Source organism: Anopheles marshallii, chromosome 3 (assembly GCF_943734725.1).
Source record: "Anopheles marshallii chromosome 3, idAnoMarsDA_429_01, whole genome shotgun sequence".
NCBI lineage: Eukaryota > Metazoa > Arthropoda > Insecta > Diptera > Culicidae > Anopheles > Anopheles marshallii.
In genome coordinates, this window is record NC_071327.1 from 27,189,141 (window position 1) to 27,212,181 (window position 23,041).

Sequence of the window (23,041 nt, forward strand, 5' to 3'; positions counted from 1 at the left end):
TCCGATGTGTCAGGTGCAGTCAATTGTTTGTCTGTGGAAGGTTTGGTCAATTTTAACCATGTTTAGCTTCCACGCCCATGTAGTGGATCGAATTTGAAGAGAAAAGCATCAGTCCATTTTAAACAGATGATGTTTATCTTCTATTAACGAAGAGTACAGAGAGCTAAAGGTGAATAATTTGGAGAGTTGCTATAAAATACTTTATTTTTTATTCGTCTAAAAACTACGAATAAAATACTAATGATATATGATATATCAAAATGAGGTTAAACAACACTAGCATAAAAACCAAGTGCGTTATGGCATAACTCATAACCGCGCCCATAACTACGTCCGTGCGTCCTGCAACATCACGGTATGTCAGCTGACTCACAACGGTGAGGATCATCAGCAGAACAGCATTGCCAATGAGCATAATTTTCCCATTACTCGCAGGAATGCAAACGATGCACACATAACACAGAAGTTCCATCGCCGACAAAACCATGTCCAGATGGGTATCGGAATGGTGTACACCTTTGGCCTTTCGATGCACTGCAGACATCTAGCAGAAGATGCACCTGTGGTGCAGCAAACTCGGTAGACGCCGGTACGATATCCATCGGAACAACGAATGTATCCAATGTATTGCACCTTAAGGTGTGTCTCGCGAGTGTGAGTCTGTGTGAAGATTGTTTTTCACGATCGGGAAGGGTCGAGTGTCTGGAGTTACCTTTACCTGTTAGATAAGTTTAATGGTTGCCATTTTTATCTTATAGATAATCCCTTCCTTTGATAGCCCAATTTGGAATAAAATGGTTCACAGTTTTAATGGTGTTTTCTTTTCTTTTCATTTTCAGGTAAGATCCTGGGGAAATGTCAATCCAATTAACAATGTCGCACAATATTTTATAATGCTCTAAAAATACATCGATATTAAAATCCCACGGACCGCATGCTTGCAGGTATAGGTATGTAAATTAAGGATAGCAGCAAAGATGCACCGATAACATATTTCATGGCTGGAACTGTGCAATCTGCAGTTATAAAGCTGTTTTCAGCCATTTTATTGGTAAAAACTACTAAGAACATATTCAAATCAGCTGCAAGTTTTGTGACAAACATGGGTTCATTGTGACCATTAAATGGAAATCAAGACGATTCCGAGGAAGATTTTCAGTTATTCTTGGATTCTGGCATCGTATTTATACCTCGCGCCAAGTAACTAAAAACTCTGTTGAACTCTTTTAGAATTCCAGCTCTTTCAAACCGGTTAAAAGATTAAACGTTTCCCCTTGCGACTCGAATTGGCATTTGCATAAATTTGGATGTTATTCTTAGAACAAGCCGATACGATTTACGAGCATCATCCGAAGTTCAAAAGCTGTGTTGCTAAATAAATGCAAATATTCACCTTTCGTCTTTCGAATGTGGAGCTGCTGGACCACTGGCACGTCGCGAAGGAATTTCCATTCCTTCAGCCATTCAATGCAACATTTTAAACGACCCCCATCCTTCCCAAAAGAAAGGGTGGCAAATAAAAATGTAATTCTTTTAATGCGTTTACATGTTTGCGCCTCAGAATGTTTCCACCTGGTACATGGTGGCGAAATCGCATTACCGTTAGGGAGATGATTAATTGTTTACAGGTGTTTGCATCAAGCCGAATTTGAATGCCGACCCACTTGTCACAATCCGGTGTTGGCTGTGAATTGTCTTCCTGCCTGTGGGTGAGAATGTACCGTGTGTCTTGTTTCGTAGCACCGTTTCACCATAAACCACTTTATTTGTTGTGCTTGTTTTTGCTGGTGCGTTCTCCGTTCATGTGGTGGACGCTGGTTTCCCCCCCGCAAAAAAATAGCGACACAAAACACTTTATTGTGTATGCTGGGCTGTGCTGTGATTCTACACCTTCTACTACACAGCGCCCTTCTGCAGGCGCATGAAAAGAAACTTTCTCACAGCAATTTGCAGCTTTGGTCGTTGAAGCCGATTGCATTATCGGTTCATTTGAGTTTGGGGCATCTGTCGGGTGCTTTTTTTGGGCCCCCGGTGCCAGCTGCCGGTTTGTGTTTGGCGGCGGTATGCAAACGATCGTCCGAAACACCCACAGTTGTAAAATCCACGGCCGTAGCTTGGCGCTTGGCGACGGTCGATTGTTATTAAATAGGGTACAAATAGAGCTGTCTTGCAGGTTCGTGTGTTTTTTTACGCTCTGTCTCTCTCTCTCGGTCTTTCCGTCTACCTAAATAGTTATGTTTCTGCGACCGAACGGATTGTAAATGGCTCGCGATAGTTATCATCTGACACATGCACCTCAACCCCATTCACGCCCTTTCTCCCCTGGTTTACATCGGTGGATGAGTTCTCAGCGTGGCAACGACATCGTAATGCCATGAAACAGACATCAGGCAACACTTTAATCCGAGCACGACCGTTGGGTCTTTGCCGTTTTATGAGCGAGTTGCAAATTGGATGGCAAAAATGCAAATTTGGGAAGGCAAAACAGCATTGTCTGGGGACGACGATTTAGTGCTATTTCGACACGTTTAGATTAAGTGCGTCCGCCCGATGATTGACTGGTAGAAAGCAGCAGTTTTGGTGATCACTGCTGTTTTAAATTTGTTTCATATAGATATTTTAATGTCTCTTGAATTCTCGATGGGATTTCTGTGTCTCAAGAAATATTGAGGAATTCTATGTCTTCTGTCTAAGTGTTATATAAACAGTTTAAATGTACAACGTGGTCATTTCAACTAAAATAACAAAGAATCTATAGACTGCTGGTCGTATTGATGCTGTATATTAGGCGAAATCTGAAGTCTAGTAAAGGAATATGACTTTTGACATCTGGAAATGTGTCTTATTTTTATCTGCTGATGTTGTACACACTAACTTACAAATTCCCATTTTCTCATTCCAATTATTGCATTTAGAAATTGTTGTACAACTTTATTTACATAACAGACCGGCAGAGATTTGAAAAATCAGGACCGCTACCCATTCTTCGTAATGCTACATCACACACTTAGACCTACTGACAGTAACCTTTGAGGTAACCTTTAGCCGTGGTACAGAGTAAAGCTTCAAATCAAACTATCCATATGGCCGACTTTTCCTGCCTTTGTAACGAAACGAGAGCAACCGGCTGACACTGAAGCGAAACACCGCGCACCGTGGCATTTGAAAGCCGCTGCCAATGGTCCAAACATATGGCAGATGCATCGGGACGACCCAACCGTATGATCGTGCAGTCACCGGGAAATGCGGGGATCCAAAAAAAAAATGCATCTTTTGCAGTTGCACATGCTCCAGCGCGCGCGCGCGCTCTCCCATTGGAAAATCGATTTGTGCGGGTGGGCGTTCAACGACGGACGGCACGAAGGTAAAGCTTTGCCTCGCTTGGTACGCGGCCCTCCCAAAGCCCAATCTAAACTGGCACACAAGCTGGCCCGCTGCTTTACTACCGTGTGTCTCTTTGCCTCCTTAGTGTCGCTTCCTCCCGGTGGTTCTGTGTACGGTATAGAATCAGCTGAACCATTTGAATTGAGATTGTATGAGTGTTTTTTTCCCTCCTTCGATTAGTTCACACGGCCAACATAAAGCGTCAGTCTGTAGTACCTATTGCAGACCCGGGGCACACAACGATTGCACAATAGTTCGTGCCGGGTCGCGTGTACAACGCGCCAAGCAATGGAAGTAGTAAAAATTTGAGCGAGATGGAAAACAAACCAAAAAAACACACACACAAGCGCTACAGATTGAATGGTAGACAGGCTAAGCATTAGCATCCACTGTTTAAAATGATGCACATGCACGTTAAAAGTAGCTGGTGTTGAGAAGGCGTTCCAACGCCGTAAAAAGACACACGGAGTCCACAACACGCCACGGGAAGAGCGGACCAACAGACAAAAATCAATCACCATCGGGAATGTGGGAGTGGATGTGATGGTTATGGGTTCTGGGCTGCGAACGAAACCAACGTGCACCATCTCGCAACCGTCAACCGGCAAACGTCATTCGCCCCGGTGACAGAGATGTGAGCGAGCATACAGGGAGAGGCAATCATTGCTTAGTCATAAATCTCGTCTACTTACGGCGAGAGTATCGATTGCGATCGCGATCTAAATCCTAATGGGAGGGCAGTGCAGGGTTGATTACACGAAGAAATGTTTATGTGTGGCAATCGTGGTGTCTGTCTAAGTCATGCCTCATTTTGTCATTAATTTTCAATCGTAAAATCCATTCAGCAAGACTGTTGGTTTGTTCACATTACCTGCAGCCTCTGAAAACGTGTGTAAATACGTAACGAACTGTTTTCGTAAACATTGATTTAAAATTTATAAGAATTTGTAAATAAGATTAATGTTATACATATGTTTGAGACAATTTATAATATATTTTTTTAAAATATGTTAAAATGATCTTAAGGCAGTACCCGAAGTACGCTGTTCCTCTTATATTCTAATTCGGAGAAACGCGGTTTTTAGAAATTTTACAGCTGAATTAATTTATAGCACAAAATCTAAGCAGAAAAAAACCTTCCTTTGTTATATAAACCATTTGTTTTTAATTTATTTTATTGTATTCTTTCAAAAATTCGTCTGCTTTGCAGAAGAAAATAAGTTCAAAGAAGGAAGTCAACTTTGTAACTTTGAAGTATAAACAATTTTACTCCCGGATTCGGCTTACGCGGTAATTCGAGATAGATGATTTTTTTCCGGGTTATAGCGGACCGCTAAGTCGAAACTGGGAGTAAAATCGTTCATACTACAAAGGAACATAGTTGACTTCCTTCTCTGCATCCAAATTTATTCAGCAATTCAATGATTGAATGAAAACAATGTCTAAAGTATTTTTGACAAATTTGTCATCCTTTTGTTTAACTTTTGTGTTATAATTAATTCAGCTGTCAAATTTACTAAAACCGCGTATTTCCGAATCCGCGTATCAGAGGAACCGAGTATCACGGGGTCTTCCTGTAATAAACTTTATAAAATCGATACTTTTGCACGTAAGCAATACATTTCTTTTTCAATTTGTCTACTTTGAAGTTTAAAATTAAATTAAAACGATCGCTTTTAATCATTATTGTAACATGAAATAACATTTCCGTAATTTAAGCTTTATATGGGGTTTAAATACTGGTTCCAGTGGATTATATATTTTGTCAGTTGATGTCAGTGGTCATCGACTCGACTAACTGATCACTGGTTTTGTTTATTTAGCTTAGTTAATCGTATATATTAGGGGAAGGTTTAAACGGATGGAAATAAAAAAAGGCGGTCGCAAATAAAGCAGTATAAATTTTCAAAAGCTTTCAATAGGCAAGGAGAAATTTGTTGAAAAAAAAATCTAATATGGATAATAACAAAACCGCACAGGAAACAATGCCCCCTAAAATTAGCGAATGTGAAGGGCTCGTGTATCCGATGTCAACCCATGTACCCATGCCCTTGCCAATGCACAACATTCGCAACAATGAACATACTCCGGAAAAGTCAATCAACTTTCCGCCTCGGTTGAGCAGCAATTTTTACCAATCAACTTCCTAGGGTAGCACATTTTTTAAACATCTCCTAGGAAGACAATGATCACACCGCACATGCGGATTGTTCAATCCCAAAACCGAGCGACATGATCGACGGAGATGTGTTATTTTTTCTTTCGCGGAAGGAAGCATCACCCGGTTGTACGATGCTGTATCGTAGCCGGCCACTGCAAGGAAATGAATGATGTGATTTTCTCAATCACCTTCGCTGACGTACGATTTTCTGCCACCCGTGTGTAACGTAGCGTAATCATTCATCCATCGATTCGGTGATCGAGCGTTTAATTTCCCGTGTGAAACAATTTCACCGAAATTCGCGCCATCGATTGTCGCGAAATGTGCCCGTCGACGTCGGCCCCCTGCTGCGTAACGGAGTGTCTTAACCCGGTCGCTTTGGCGTTTTTGTTTCAACGCTCTGTTGTTTTTGAGCAGGTTCGTCGCTTAAGGTGGTACTTTGAAATGAGGCGGGCTCAAATGCGAAGCCTCGACGAGGTTACGCGAGGTTCCCCTGTCGTGTTTAGAAGTTCAACGATGGAGGAATAAAGCAGGAAAAAAAAACATATCACTGATTTCACGCGTAGATTTGATGCCAAAAAACCTTTGCGTGATTGTATAATTGGTGCTGTCGACGACTGCTGACGACTGGCAATGAGTGATGGGAGTAAGATCCTACCGGCGGTCGATAGACAATTCTTACCCCCGACTGATGCAACGGAAGGTGTGCAAAATTGTGCGATTTGTGTGCTGTCAAATTATCGCTAGTGCGTATATATTCAACAAAAACCCAATCGCAGAAGCTAATGAGTTCCAGCTGCTCACACCATCAGCTCAGGGCCGTTCTCAGCTGAGGGAACGTACGGTGCCTGTACACAAAAGAATCATCGTGACAAAACTGTGGACATCAGCCATCGTTTCGGTGCCATCTACATTCATCTCCGGTAATGCTGCGTGTTGGCCACCTTTTTCATGGACTTCTTTTATTGCTCCTTTCCCAGACAAGTGTTCTTTATGCTGAATTATTTACAAACCAAACACACACTTCAAACGGGTGGAAAATAAACGTAAAGCTCCAACGGATACGCATGATTTGCATCTGTTTTGCTACCAGTGAGCGAGCACTTGCAGCTGAGGAGTTGGTGCTTGTAACTGAGCACGTTGTTAATTTATACAAATGCATCACGCAGCGGGGATAGTAAATTATAGAAATGTTTTTAAACGACCGCTAGAGTCACAGTGGGAAGTTGCGATTTTTCGATGCCGTGATAGCCATGGGAGCCTATCGGTTTTTGCAAACTATTCTCCATGATGTGCTGTGCAAAGTATTTAAATCAACAATCGAGACGTATATAAATAAACCGAAATATAGCTTGGGCGTTTGTTTATCTATTGACTTGGAGACTTGAAAGTGAAACAAACATAAAGTTTCTTCTTTGAATACTCATTAATTCCAAATAAATTTTTTATATGAAACTGCTGCTGTTTTTTAACAACTTTTTCAATCCTATGCTTCAAATTATTGGAAAATTATTATCTTCCTACTAGACTTTTTAATATGGCCATCAATGAGGCATCTATTTGGAGTCTTCCCATTTAGAATTCCTTCTTCAATTCACACTTTGCCCAAATAGACAAAACTGAAGAAAAAAAAGATATAAAATACGACCTAATCGTGCCCAGCAACTGGGGAAACATAGTTCCAGTAGGTAGCAACTATTATCGTAATTCAACGGAACATGCGAAAGCCACCCCAAAAATAGCACCGTCTCTAGTCTAGACGCCTTTTTTTGTTTATTTAATAGCATTTTAAAGACAAACACAAGCATACATAGCCCAAAGAGATACATTCAATATAATGATGCTCGCCTTTCGGCACACGCCTCCAAACCACCAATAACAAAAAAAGACATGTCGTATAATTAGGCTGTTGCTCACCTTCGCCGCTGAGGACGTTGCGATTCTTTGTATTATTCGAGCGCGGTTTTCTATTCTTCCATCGCCCACCCCTGCGACACCCACCATAAGACACACGCGCGTGCGCATCTACTGCTCGTCGCTTGCGCGAATGATGCAACGCCTAGGCGCCGCAGATTAATTCTATCCACTACGAAATGCGCGACCAGAACAACCAGTTCGTTGGGTCTCGCCCCAGCAACCGATCCAATGTCCTCCGGCTGCATTTGTGAAAAGGTCGAAGATGCACACGGATCTCCCAAGTGCGGTGCATGCATGCATACTGCGCGGTCCGTGTCGATTGTCAGTTAGAGGCCGAGAACGGAGTCGGCATATCTCGCCGTCGTTAAATTCCTTCACTTATTCGCTTAAGGCCATTAGAATTAGCATTAAAATCAATTTCTCCCGTTCGCCTTCGTGGGCTTACATCAACGGCGCTAAGCGGTGTGGTCCAAATTGCAATCTTCGCGTTGGCCACTTTACAGTGATAGACGCCGGGGGTATAATTGCGCGACCGGCTGGTGAAAATGTTTGCTCCACCAATGTTGCGAGCAGCACCTTTGCTCCAGATGCCGTTTGAGAAAGCGAAAGCATCAGGAACTCTGTCAGGTTTAATGTTTGCAAACGGGGGTGGTAAGACATTGTGAAACATCGAAAATGAGATTTTAATTGTCGTAACAAGATCCTTCGGTTTTGCATAGACATTAGAGGATAACTTTATTAGAAATGTTCATTACGCTCCATTTTGTATCGCGTGCTCCATTAGTACATATACACGCATGTGCTTGATTGCGTAAATACGGATTGTTCATAATAGATTTTTGAATCGATTTAAAGTGTTAGTGCTACAATCAGTGTTGGATCGTGAGCGAAAGAGCTACTACAATCGCTCCGCTCGTCTAACTGAGTACGCTCAGTGCGCTTCGTATTTAAAATCAGGTAGCTCTTTACTGTGCGAATTACTCTCCGAAGAGCGCGCTGAGCGCACCAAAGAGCGATGTGCGCAGTAATAATTACAAATTAATGTATTTATTAGGTAAAAATATAAAGAAATATAGTTCTTCCCTCTCATAGCACCCCACGTTTCAAATTCGCTGATCGCATTCAACGGTGCACATAACTCAATTGATTCCTTCTATCGCAAATTACACAGTACTCAATGCGTTCTTCGCAGTGCCAATCGCACAGCGCTCTTCGGAGCGCTGATCGCACAGTGTTCATTGCGTTCTTTTTAACGCTATTTGCACAGCGTTAAGCGTACACTTTGTACCGTAATTCGCACAGTAAAGAGCTATTTCAAGCACACCGCTCACCACGAAGAGCGGTTCGCTCCACTCATTCGAAAGAGTTACTTGACCCATCACTAGTTACAATAAACCTGAAATGGTGTTGATATTGAAGAAGAGATTTTATTCAAAGATATATTGCGATAAAATGTACGAAAGTAAAATCTCAAAATTTTCATCATGTTCAGATCAAACTAATCGTTATTGAGTGAAAATTTTCGCTAAATTAGAAACCATTGGTTTGAGATAATCCACCATGGGTTTGAGATAATAAGATGAGTTGTGAGTGTTTGAGGCACTGTTTGGAATTTCGATTTGTATGGAGTAGGAGTGTCGTATGAATTTTGGTCAAAGTTTACGATAAAGTGGACACTACAAACAATGTTTAACATTGTATCACTCCCTTAAAATATATCCTCCATAAAAAAATATTCGTTAACATCTCATTTTAATGACGTTCATCATTAGTCATACCCTATGAATCATATTCTTTGTTTCGGTATATGTCTTTATTTAATGAAACATCGAACGTCTGGCACGTAAGACAACGGTTCACAAATTTGTGTACTTAAATAAGAACAAAGTTGTATGTTTTGTTCTCAAGGGAAAATGAGTCACATTCTTAGCACTCAACAGTCCTGAATTTTCTTTGTTTTATAGACAAGATGACTCGTCTGGACTATTTGAGTCAGTGAAACATCTTAATCAAATAGTGAAACAGATCTCAAATTGCACGTCACAGGAAAAAAAACACCAAACGATGTAATGTGATTCATGCGAAATGTAACACCAATACGGAAAACAATATCCGCCACATGTAAGCGATTTAATTCACTTTGCTGTTCAATCGTACCGACGAATTTTTGCTTTCGGTATCCAACACCAGAAACACCTGTAAAACATGCCAAAGCTATGCTCCCGTCTCGCCAGTTCCCGCCTTAACTTCACCATCATCAGCCGTTGCTTAGTTTCCGATAGCAATTTTTTACATCCCTAACTAACGGCCACGAGCGCACGATTAGCGTTACTTTTCGGTCGGAAATACCCCTTAACAAACAAATAACAAAACACACGAAAACATTCATCTCGGACACACCTTCCGCCGGTAAATGGGTGTTCCAGTCGATAGCAACAACATTTTTGTGGTCTCCTTCCTCGCTCGGGGGTGGTTGGTAATGCCTAGTTAATGCACTTGTGGTGAATGCATCCTCGAGGTTTTAAGTTTTGAACACGCCCGCACGAAACGCCTACCAAATCGGTGGTCAAAATCGTGCCACTCGCCGCCCGGTGATCTTTCCTTCCGGCGCAAATTACACACTCACTCGCCCACAAAGAGGGCCGAAGGGCTTGGGAGAATCGCTCCCACTTTGTGGAAATGTTATAGCCCATCATCATTAGCGTCATGCCGATCGGGCAGCAAACGAACTGAGCGTTGGAAAACAATTCCCCAAAACCATGCCGGTTCAATGCTGCATGGTAATTTAATAATATAATTTGTATAAATCGTCAGCAAACCGGCATTGGAAGATTGCATTTGTTTGCCGTTCCCTTTTCTGCTGCAACAAAGGAGCACACTCTTCTTCGCTGTAGCGTCGAAATGGTTCAGTTGGCGGGGGGGGAAACAACGCGAGTAAAAACAACTCGCATAAATCACGTGTGGTTCACAAAGCGAGACGCAAAGGGCACATCGCGCGGCGGGTCCCAATTCGTGAGGCATTAGATTATTAAATTTAACGTCCCACTATATTACCGCTACCGATGCTTTTAAGGTTTTTGGGGAAAAAAATCTCGTTAACAAGGCAGGAAATAGCTGTAAGACCCCTGAAGAAGGGCTTCCCCACAAACGGCTGCACAAAGTGTTGAATTTCTTAGGCAAAAATTAAAACACAACCAAAAACAACGCAAACTGCACAATGAAAAATGGAAAAATAATATTCAAACCTGAATCTGTGACGGTGGAGAAGGAAAAAACAAAGATGCACCAAAGCATAACAACATAACGATGCAACGAACCGGTGGAAATTGCTACCCTGTTTTTTTTTGCGCGCGCGAAACGGAAGCTCCATCAAGCGTGCGGAAAATGTCGGAAAATGAAGAAAAGTACCCCAATCGAAACACTCGCGTAGGTCGCTAGGTTCGGTCACCGTAAACACGCAAAACGAGACTTTGCAAAGGATGGCACTGGGCAGTGAAACAAAAACAAAAAAAAACCTCCCGCAAACCCTGTAAACATAAGCTGCAAAATTATGAGTTTCAATGTCCGATAGTCGAATCGTCCGATGCGTAATGGAGCGAACGGCAAAAGAAAAACATAAACAAACAGTACTTTGGCACCGAACGGGGAAATGAATTGGACGGAGCAAAATGGCAAAGGGAGAATTATGTAACGTGGTTTGGTTGATTGCTCCAATTACCCGATCTAACGATCGTTGCTCTCAGCCGCTTGTGCTCGGGAAAGGTCGGTTCTCTTCGAGACATCTCGTAATTGGTAGTAATTGTAAATCACTTTCGCTCTCTTTTTGTACAGCGATACAAATTGGTGCTGAAAGATGATGGGAGCTAAATGAGGTGTACGCGTTGTGGTCTATTTCCAGTACGAAAGTGTCATTAAGAGTCTGTCTAATTTAATTGTCACAAAATTCACAATTGTCACTGTTTAAAGATGGTGTCTAAGAATGTAAGAAATCATTTGAAGAATTTGGGAACAGGTTCCGGAATCAGCGCATTAAGCTATATAAAGTTACAGAATTAATCATTGTAGATAAGGTTTCAGAAGCTCAAGACTCTCAACGTGGTCCATGAGAATAGAATACCTTTCAATCATGCATATAAAATACACTATTCCATAAATAAGACATAAAATCCTCTAATCGCTACACTAATCTGTTATGCTTTATTATGTATACAGTAGTTCCGATAAGCTGGATTAAACTTTATCTGCAAAACTGATTAGACTATTCGTTTAACCATTCAGATCCGTATGCATTCAGATTGAACTTTTGATGTCACCTTCAAGAAAATCCCGCCGATTATAAACCGCATTTACCTTCTACAGTCAACCATGGTCAAGTAGCGATAAATCATAGCATATGCTTGTATGTTAAATCGATGTTTGTTAAAAGTTCCGGTTCAAATACGATAAATAAATCAATAAATCATAATATTGAACCTAACGAACTAACCGGAGATCGAAACAATCGAAGCGCGATCAGCAGAGATCAAGCTATAGCAGACAAAACACACACACAAGAGGAAGCTTGGGAATACTGGTGGCGAGCAGAATTACTTTGGTTCCGCAATCAATAAGTCGCCTCTCACCCGATCGCGACCAGAAGACTAGCAATAAACATCCCTCTCCCGAGTCCGTATCGCAAAGTCAATGTGAAGGTTCGATTTATGATAAAAAAAAAGTGGGGGCCTTCTTGATCCTTTCACATTTTATTTTATTCACCTCCGAGGTGGAACGAGCCGATCCGCACCAAAACTCCACCGCTGGGAACATTCAAATCGATGGGCAAAACCTATTCTATTATTCGCGCCCGGGTACTTGGCAAACGGGCTCGATGGGCTGACTTATGCAATAAATAGACCAGAAGCATAGCGAACCTGTGGGGCGGATGTGTAAAACAAACTTGTGCCGGACGTGCGAGCGGTGCCATTCGCAGAATGGCAATCAAAACCTTCTGATCGTGCGAGACGAAGCAAAAGGTCGTTTTTGTTTCGACCGATCTTTCGGCCTACCGGACGAACTCACTCGGCAGATGAATAAAACATGCAATTGTTGTTTTACTTTTGAAATTACATTCCATGTTTTCAGTAGCAAAACGGGTCGTTGTATGCAGGGGAAAAGAGAATAATTAAATTTGGCAAAGAAATTGCAAACTTTGCCTTAAAACACAAAATCCCATAAAATGCGCTCTCAACCTTGGCGAAACGACAGTGCGAAGTAAATCGCAAAACAACACAAAACGCCACGATCAGGTAAAACCGCGGACAATTAAGTATGATAGCCTCCCATTAGTTCGTGGTTGGTCGGATGGGGTGTGCTTGGTGGCGCTAAAAGCCAATTCGGATTTGTCTGTGGCACGCTTCAGCTAGAACTGGGCCGGAATTAAGCTGATCCAGATAAGCGCTACGATAGAAATGCCAACAGCCACACCATCATCAGCGAACCGAAACCGAGCGATAATCTGGTACCGTGCTCTATACCCAGCCTAGAAATGGCTTTAGCAGGGGTTTAGTGTGAAACGAGCCGGATGAAAATATTAAGCCAGTTTTTTGAGGTGATTTTTTGACACTCGCGTTCCACGCTGACCACACGATCTCTGATCACATTTAAAGCATTAACAACACTGCGTGCACCAGTTTATCGTTTTTTTGTTGGGGGCTTTACTTTTGTTTCACCACCTTCTGCTGGTGTGCTGCCGGAGTTTCCTGCGTGAAAAGCGAAAAACTTTCAATTTTTAAAGCTCCAGTCCATCGTCTATCGATCGATTTCGAGTGATCTGTTGTGATTAAAGTGGAGTTTCTTTGCTTTCCGCCCTTTTCGTACGAGGGGAAAAGGGAAAGCTATCATTTCAATGCTGACTGATGCTCGACAGGGGTTGATAAAGGGGCAAGCGGTGTTCTAAATCGCATCGAGAGCATTATCTGATCGACAACCGATAACGTACCCAACGTACGATATAGAAATTAGTAAGCGATCGCGAAAGCCTATGAACAGGTAGATCGTTATCGATTGCTATCCAGTGAGAAAAGGGAGTCGACTAGAGTTAATTAGTTCACTTACCGATAGATGGCGTAACGCAACATCCACTACTAAAAGCAGTGACACCCTTTTGGGGGAGGGCCACAAGCCCAAAACCCCGATAGCGAAACTTAATTCAGTGAGAAAAATTGAACACAGTGTACCATTTTTTCCGTACGCACTTCACATTCGTTGCACAATATCTGCTTCGATTCTGTTTCGTACACTAAATGAGTAGCAGCAAAAAAAAGGAATGGTGAGAAAAAATGTGTCCCAAAAGCCACAAATCGCTCGAATTGGAGTGAAATATTGCAAAAACCGCGGCGCTAAACAAAACAAAGACTTTGTTTGACGTGCGTAGTACGACATGACACTTAAGCGTTGCGTTGCGCACTCTGGCGGTGGCAAAAAGACGTCAATTAAAATTGGAGACTGTTAATTTGTCAAATTCCACAGCAAATAAACGTTATACTACTGTGTGTGTGTTTGTAGGTGAGAATGAAATATATGTCACGATCGTTGCAAAATTGGTTGATCGTTTGCGGTTGTGTCTGATTTACTCTCCGTCTCACACTAGCACTGCTCATATGCGCGAGTTCAACAGGTTAGTGCGTGTTGCCCGAGGTAGAGAAAACATGTGTCGAAGAAACGGAATTGCATCGTGATTACGATCTGCAAAACGATAAGCGATGCAAAACGCAAGCAAGCGATGCATGGTTCGTCCGAATCTCGGGAATGGAAAACTGTGCCTGTGTGCTTTGTATCGCTGGAATGTAACCGCCACATTTTGTTCCGAAACCCAGTAGGAAAAGGTGTGTATAGAAGAGACCAACAATTAAAAATATATTTTTTAACTACAAACATAGTTCAATAAATACCCCATCACGGAACACACATGGCAGTCTTTTTGATGTAATATAAAATATGCGCGAAGGTGCTAACACTACCCTCCAGTCATACTAAATTTGAACCATTTTCTATCGCAACAATTACAGCTGGACAGTACAGTGATTGATCGGTTTTTGGTTTTGTTTACCTTTTAGTGGAGAAATGCAAAAATTTCTTCGCACCATTCCAGCACGGCTCGAGCACCCAAGAGACCCAGTGCGGAAAACGCTTCGACGCGCGCATTTCAATATTCCGCACGGCGGGTAAAACGTAACGCCAGCATAAACGGCACGCGGCCCCAGCATTATTGCAACGAGCCCGTGTGCCTTAGTGTGGAGTGACTGCAGCACCCATTTAGTATGGTTCAATCGCAAACTTTCAATTTCGTAATCACTTTCCACAAACGTACGCCTTCGCTGCCGTCCCGGGTCCCGCGTTATCATGTGTTGCCGTGACCACACGAACTTCCTCGCCGGATGTCACGCGCAAATGACCGTCATGTCATCGATCAGGTGGAGCAACAAATGGAATCTAAATCTGTCACTGGGTGTGTGTGTGTGTATGTGTGTTCCGGTGCAGCTAAGGAAGTAACGTTTCGGGAGTTCGTAGGGTTCGTCGCTTGCTGACAAGTCTTTTGATGTTTTGAGGCATTTTTAAACGAAATTTAACCATTGGTGCTTTTGTGGAAACGTACAGTCGTAAATTAAAGACAACTTGACTAAAAGACGACCTAAACTGTGGGCAAGCACTCTTTTGATCCCCTTTTGTTCAGTGTGTGTGTCCGGGTTGTAGGGTTCGTCGCTTGCGGACAAGTCTTTTGATTTTTTGAACCATTCAAACAAGTTTAATCGTTGTAGAAAGACAATTTCCAATGCAACTAAACAGTGTGCAAACCCCTTTTTGATCTCCTTATGGCGAGTGTGTGATGTATTCGTCTTCAATCCCCGGTGTGGCTCGCTTTAGGTGTCGTACCTTGTACTTCCGTCTTAGCGTTACGCTGACTGCCTGTATGCTTTATCACCTTCCTGCTTTGTAAAGCATGATGGATGTTGTTTTTCCCATTTGTCTACTTCCCCAGTTTACCTTTTGCACTTCCCTTCCTAGCCTCGCAATGATCTAACCGGTCAACTAACGACGTGTCTTTTACCCGTTGGGCCATTTTTCGTTGTATCTACCTCCCAACCGAAGACCACTTAAACTGTGAGCAAAACGTCACCGATTGTTGTGTGTAGCTGCCCTCGTCCATTTTGACACATTGTCGTCTCATTGCTGGTGGTAAAGGTAATAAAGCAACACAAGAAGAAAGAAGAAAGGCACACAGAGCAAACTGGTAGCACAATTGTGCAGACTAGCCGACGATGAACACGACAGCACGACAACGGCACGGCTTAGTAAGGTGCCGTATATATTATCATACTAATCGCGGCGTTAGAGCGCGTAACGCCGTACGTGAGTGCCGCCCGGTTGGAAGTGGTCGGAGTTCCATCACTGAGCGGCGAGTGAATGAACTGTCGATTTCCGAACGCGCACGTTTTACTATCAACTGATCGATATTGACGATATGCGATATTTTCACCCGGCCAGTTTTGTAATCGAAATCGGCTACTTACCTCCACTATCAACACCTTACCATTTTCGCCTAATGGGATGGGAAGGATGGAGTCGAAACACAATTATGAGACCGATAAATTCGGCGCTGGGTGTGTAACATCGTTCCCGCTGTTAGGTCGCAGTTCGACTGACTTCTGATGGGCCATCAATCGAGCGAGCGATAGAAAAGAATTGATAAAATGCCGATAGCATTACCATCAGCGCATCGCACACACCCGGCGAACGAGCGCCGGTCGTGCGTGTTAATTCGAAAATTTATGATAATGATACGACGAACCATTTTTACCACACGTTTGCGATCACTTTACGCATGTTTTTCTTCCACCGATGCATTATGAAGGTGAAATTGTTTGTAAATCGAAACTATGATATATGTGGTACAATTTCCGTCACGTTTAGAGCAGGCAGCTTGTTTCGAACGCGAATAGAAACCATGGATATCCATTGGGAAGCTTTCTTTTTGCCGGTAATAAGTGATCAACGTGATAAGCACACTAATGTCGATATTATATCATGACGTTGATTGTGTATGACGAATAACATATCATGAAAGTAAATTTGATACATGTGCAATTATTGCACTATTGGTTGGTAATGTAAGCAAGATGAGAAATTCTCACGGGCAAATGAGATGGAAAGAGTGCCCGTTGCTTCCCGATGAACCTTCAAGAAATGCATTGCTGAATGTTAATGACGAGCTCGATGTGACCCACGATCATTCTAGCAAACAGATGAGTTGACATTTAAGCTTTGAGCGGTCTAATTAAATAAACCAAACACTGCTCAAGTCTGCGTGAAGTGTCTGTAATTCAATGTAGAAAAAAGGTCACTTCCTTCCCGCTTGGACATCGACATCCCTTCCCAACGTACTCACTCAGGCATTCTCACACAACGATGTTGAATATAGACCATCATTTTCTCGCACCACTTCGACCACTGTTCGGCGTTGGGTTAGTCTTCAGATCAGCTGCTCTTTTGCTATTTTGAATGTCAACCTTTTTACCCATATGTTGGGAAATACAATAAAAACCCTTATGCGCTAACGAACGATCAATTCCACAACAAGATGGTCAAGAAGTGCCTCTGATGTTTGCCCTTGCGTACGAAACGCTGGCGGGTTTAAATTCTTGCTAACGATCCCGCGTTTTGCAAAGAAAAAAAAACCGAACCACTGACCTAAGTGTGTCAAATGTGACACCGACGCTAAGCTATCGGTGTGTCACACAGGAACAAACGCAACGTCGAACCGTTGGCTTGAACTTGATCCGCAATCGCGCAAACTCGCAATGAATCGACGGTCGTGATGCCAAACCGAGCGAAAACAAAACACTATTCAAATGGCGCACTGCTCAGGCGAAAGCTTAAAGCGGAGATGAATTGGTGGCGGAATGCGCCCAGCGCATACCCCCCCATTGCGCAATAGTTCGTGTGAACTGGAAGCAATCGACGAGATGGTCCGGAGTATGGAGGAAAAAAACCCGATGTGAGTGGATTCGGATCCGATTCGTCTGAAAGCGTGCGCGCCCGCAAACATACTTTCTATTGTTCCTGTGTGTGAGGGAACACTGCAATCAATCCAATAATGCTTGCACGGAGTTACACTTAATGTTAAGAGACTGGTACCATTTTTAACAACCACAACTACTAATGGAGTAGCACTTTTTGTACTGAAATATAAAACACCATAAATGACATCTTTGTGTCCCTTCTTTGATGGTAAAAACACCCGACAAAAGGTCTCGCAGCGATACGCGTTTGGTCAGAATCTCCGTACAAACGTACGCGTTGCTCCAGTTTTAACATTTCTTCTCGTTCGTTAATGCTCGCTACTTTCGAGTGGGAACAATACTAATTATATGTTTGCACCCTTCCCGACTCCAGCGGTCGTAAAGGCTTTGGCTTCCAGCCTTCCAGCGCTAAACCAAGTGAGCTATTTATTAGGATAATTACTGTCAGCCATTACTTTGTGCCGCCATTCATGCGGTGTGTGTGCGGTAATCGTGTTAAAATATTGCCCACAACTTTGACCATTTGCTCTCCACGTGCTCTCACGTGACGATGATGGCGGCAATTCGCGTTTGGCTTGCAGCCAAATGTAACATCGTTTCGCTTGTTCGTGTGTTGTTGCCAAACCGCGAAAACATACGGGTGTAACCTTTCCCGGACGTTACGCCTTCCGTCACATCCCGGCACAAAGTTTGGTAATCGAAATCCATCATCATAATGTCGCTCGCTTGGAAGACTTTTAAAGACACTATAATTTCTGCTGTCTGATTGCGCTTCCCTGCCAGTTCCTTCCCAAAATAGGTAAAAAGTGGTCAAATTATTTGCAAATGGAGCCATATTCAATTTCGCCTCATCGGCCTTATCCATCCAACCGTTTATATGCTCGACAGTTTACATGGCGATCGTGTAATGTGCAACTTCCTGCGCGTGTCTTCCTTCCCACAGGGCGTAACGAACCGTTGAAAATGTGGTGCACTTTGCCACTTTGCTTACTCAACCGAGCGGTGCACTACTACCGATTCTTTCACCATCCAACCTGAGATGGGATGGAAAACAGCAGGGTGGTGTGCGGTATGCATGCAACACAATGGCTTTATTTTGTGTCTCACACCGTGGAGGGTGCCGAAGAACTGGAGAGAAAACATAACCCACCACCACAGAATGTCTATAGCCGTTGGATGGTTTACGGGAAGGGAAGATATGTGCACACACACGAGCTATGATTTGTGATTGTGGTTCCTTCCTGTATGCCCACAGCCATGTATGAACATGTGCGGCGATATATCGCAATGTTTCATACGCAAATCATGTGGTCTCGTAATTCTTAAGCATTTAAACATGAGCCACACCTACTGCTCTACTTGATCTATTTCCATCCGACACCCGTCAATGCGATCGTACGCATTGTTGATAGTGAACAATTCGGTACCGTACAGTCAAGATTTTATCGGGATAATGGCGAAGAATTTCGACAGACAATATTGCCCGCCAAACTTCTAGGTCGCACCGACAAGAATGCGGCAGCTTGAGAACTGTAGGATTGCGTTGGGCATGCGTATTGCGCATGGAATTGTAATTGTTTTAAGAGTTGCACACATTTTTACATAATCAATTCAGTGTCCTCAATTATGTTCTTGTTCTTTGTTGGCTAATGGATCCAGTAAGACCAATAACAATCAAAAAATTATACTTAAATTTTATATCCAAAGCCAACTTGCTGCCAAAATTGCTCCCAAAATATTGATTTACAATTTGTGCGAAAGTTCGCATTAATTGAGGGATTTGAAGGTGCATAAATCTTTAAACTAAATATGATATTCTCAATATCTGTTGCAACAAGGATCAATATGATCACTTTTATGAAGAATTAGCTTCGAAAAATGTGGATGGCTCGATGGCTTAGCGGTAAAGACGCTGATCTTCACACGACAAGGCCGGGTTCAAATCTCACCTGGGACAGCCAAATGTATATGATGTGATAGACAGATGATCCAGCCCAGATCGTTAAGTCAGCAAAAAGGCTTATTTATAAAAGACAAAACAAAGCTTATTTATAAAAGACTGAAAAAAACACATTCTTCAAAAGTCACTATATTTAAACTCGAATATGGATCAACTGTTTTACATCGGATACATGCAACCGTTAGAGGTCGTATCTTTACGATCAATCCGATCTTACAAATCATTCGCCACCATTTACAGCTTGCAACACTTTGTTGCACTAGATTTACCTCGCCCAATCTTTCCCTCCCCAGTGTAAAACCGCTAAATCGACTTCAAGTGCAGAGATTTCACGCGTTCGGCATCGCATCTTAATTGCATACCGCCGATGGATACGATACCGAATGCGTACTTCCTTTTATGAGAAACCTTCGACGATGATTTATGTGCGACCCGATCCCTTCCCAGCCGGCTCAAATGTCAGTGCCCGTGCTTCTTGGCGGTGCTATACCAACATCCTAAATGGTTCCCTTCTTGTGACCTCCTTGCGCGCTCCTTGCGCGATCGATCCAAATGTCACAATCGAGCTATCGTTCCTCCCCGGTAGCGCCACCATATTCCAATTGCACCGATTGCACACTGCTCACAAAACGAGGCGTGCCACCAAACACCAAAAAGACACCGAGCCGCCGAGCAAATAATCAATGTACGCTGGATGTACGGACAATTTACTCGTCTGAGAAGTACGCGGGATGTTCGGAACGCCTTAGCCGGGCGACCATGGTATATGTTGTCTTTTTTTTGTGTTGCTTTAGTGCGGGGCGTGAGAGTGTTATAATTTCAGGCTATTAGAGGTTCATAAAGCGAACCACCCGACAACCGCTCCACATCTAACTGTTTCACAATTTCCCACGACGAATGGCGCGGTGTGGGATGTGTACGAAGGCTCGCGGCTCACGGATGGGCTTCAGAAAAACCGTACGACCGTACAGCGTAAGCCGCCCAAGCAAAAGTTCAAGGTACATCGATATTCCGTATCGCTGTCCACATCAAAGTCAGCTCTAATCATTGCCATCCTTTCGACAAGTAACGCACTCCAATGGCGGTTGGCGGTCGGGGGCCTACTGACCTTCGGCTAACTCGATGTGCCGTCTTCCATCCGGCGCTTGGGCGGATCATACCTGCACCACGCGAACGGGCATGATCCGATTTCGTACAAACGATTCGAACGGTAATTTTGCTCGAGGGCAGAAAAATTACCTTTACCAAATGGAGTTGCTCTTGAGATGATCTTGAGCTGAAAACTCACATGCCGGAGGGTGGTTCCTTTCAGTGTGCCGTAATAGTTCGGTGTGGATGGTCAAGAATTGGACCACTTGGACGCGGGGGCCTGGCAAGAATCTGGGGCGGGCGAGTTCGACGAGTTCGAGGTGACTAATCTGGTGGCGATTAGTGTTGACTCACCTTCATTGATGCCATTTTTGCCTGAAACGAACAAGGGAAAGAGATGTATCATTAGTGTTGGGGCGTTTGGACGACGAGTGGACACGATGGCAAAGTTTATGGGTAAAGTGATAAAAAGCAAGGACTGGGTCAAATGAAACTTAATGTGAGTGGTTCGTTTCTCCGGTGATTTAGACGAGGACATGAATTCAAGGACAACGAAAAGTACCCGGCACAAGGTTGAGTCTTCGTAAAGCTTTAATTTAGCACACCGTTTTACAACTTTACAATAGAGTTTTTATCACCATAATTATAGACGGATATCAATTGTTTAGTTTATGCTCCTCAATAACGTAAAGAATTAATCTCAATAACAAATACCTCTTGACTTCTCTTAGTAGAAGGTTATTTAACGAATGAATTACTGAATCTCCATCAGCTCTTCTACAACTTTTCCACGACTTTCATTACGCAGAAATCAGTTTGATTTTGCTCTAAACATCGGTTAATATGTCCTTTTGGTAGTACCAAAATTCCATCCTGCTTGTGTGATTGCAGTGTGCAACTAGGTGGATTTAACCCAATTGGCCTCGTCGATCAAATTACACGCTATTCTGTGTACTTTCGTGACAGCCGGTAGGCAATGATGTGTAGAAAAAAAAAAGCTACACACAAATAACAAGCGCTAACATCGAACCTTCCGATCTACGCCTATTTTACGCTAAAATAAATCTCAAAGGCGAGCCTGGGTTGGTGGGTGAACCAGTGTTAAGGCAAGTGATTGATGTCGATGTGATCGCCATCCGGGAACTACTTTATTTCTGCATTGTATTCAAATTATACCCATCATCGTGCAGATCGTACAACCGGGAGTGTGAGAGTTAATCATGTCGATCGATCATGATACATTCACGCCGGGGCTCGGGTCGCACTGGAGACGATTTATGAGCGAATTGCTGACCTGCGGGGAATTGTTTATTACACCCGTTATTACCCGTGGTGGGGCGTGTGTTCGGAGGTGATCGATACGGTGGTGTCCAACTAATCAACTGCTGCTCTTTGATGTATCCGGTATCGTACCGGTGTGCGGACAGCTTGAGGAACATTGCAAAATTGTAGTCATCTCGTCCAGGTATCTCGCCCATACGCTAGACGTCCATATAGTTTCTGCCACTTTTCTCCGAATCTCACACGCTCGACGATTTAAAGAGCGGGAAAGGTATCGTACAGTGGACTTGTTGTGTCGCTAGGCTACTGCCGATACACCGGGGGTGGTATCACATACGATTGCATAATGTCTAATGAAGTATAATCATCAAGCGCTAATATTCGACACCTACTACCTATATGACTTCTCCTTGCCAACTCCACACCTCCACTAGGGTGATTTCGTGGGGGGAGGTTCCTAGCGCCGGCAAATTGTTTATCATTTCGCCCAACATCTCATTATGGTCCCGCTGCCAGGTTCGCTGGTCCGTAGCCAGATGTTTTCCTGGTTATGTGTGGAGCAACGAGTGTGTAACGCTCATGCTGTAGATGTTTAATGAAATATAATTAACGTAAATTGAAATGAAGTTTGATTCAATCTCAATCCAGTAATTGGATTTATTTTACAACCACATTAAAGGTGCATACCGTCGGGAGTTATTATAGCGACTTGGATAAAAGATCTTTTTTATAGCTGTCTTGAAGCAAACCTTTCCTGTGGTTTGAGGATAAAAAATTTCTTCTTTGTGCCACTATTCGAGAACTCCGAGGTTTTTCTAGACCGGTACTGGTGACGCTACATCCAATGGCGTTTAAATGTTTCTTATATATGTGACTCATGGCATACTGATTATCCATAGAACACTGCAGTTTTGGTGAATTATGCAAATAATAATATAGCGACTTGGATAAAAGATCTTTTTTATAGCTGTCTTGAAGCAAACCTTTCCTGTGGTTTGAGGATAAAAAATTTCTTCTTTGTGCCACTATTCGAGAACTCCGAGGTTTTTCTAGACCGGTACTGGTGACGCTACATCCAATGGCGTTTAAATGTTTCTTATATATGTGACTCATGGCATACTGATTATCCATAGAACACTGCAGTTTTGGTGAATTATGCAAATAACTCACCATCGTCCATCGTCACCTTGA

At 43.0% G+C, this 23,041-nt stretch overlaps 1 protein-coding gene across 1 annotated transcript in view; it reads right to left on the reverse strand.

Moving 5' to 3' along the window:
• Positions 1 to 23,041, reverse strand: part of LOC128715894 (6-phosphofructo-2-kinase/fructose-2,6-bisphosphatase-like) — a 64,242-nt gene that overhangs the window by 25,859 nt on the left and 15,342 nt on the right. Inside the window, exon 2 of the mRNA XM_053810812.1 lies at positions 20,924 to 20,944. Coding sequence (XP_053666787.1) covers positions 20,924 to 20,944 — 21 coding nt within the window. The remainder of the gene's footprint in view (positions 1 to 20,923; positions 20,945 to 23,041) is intronic.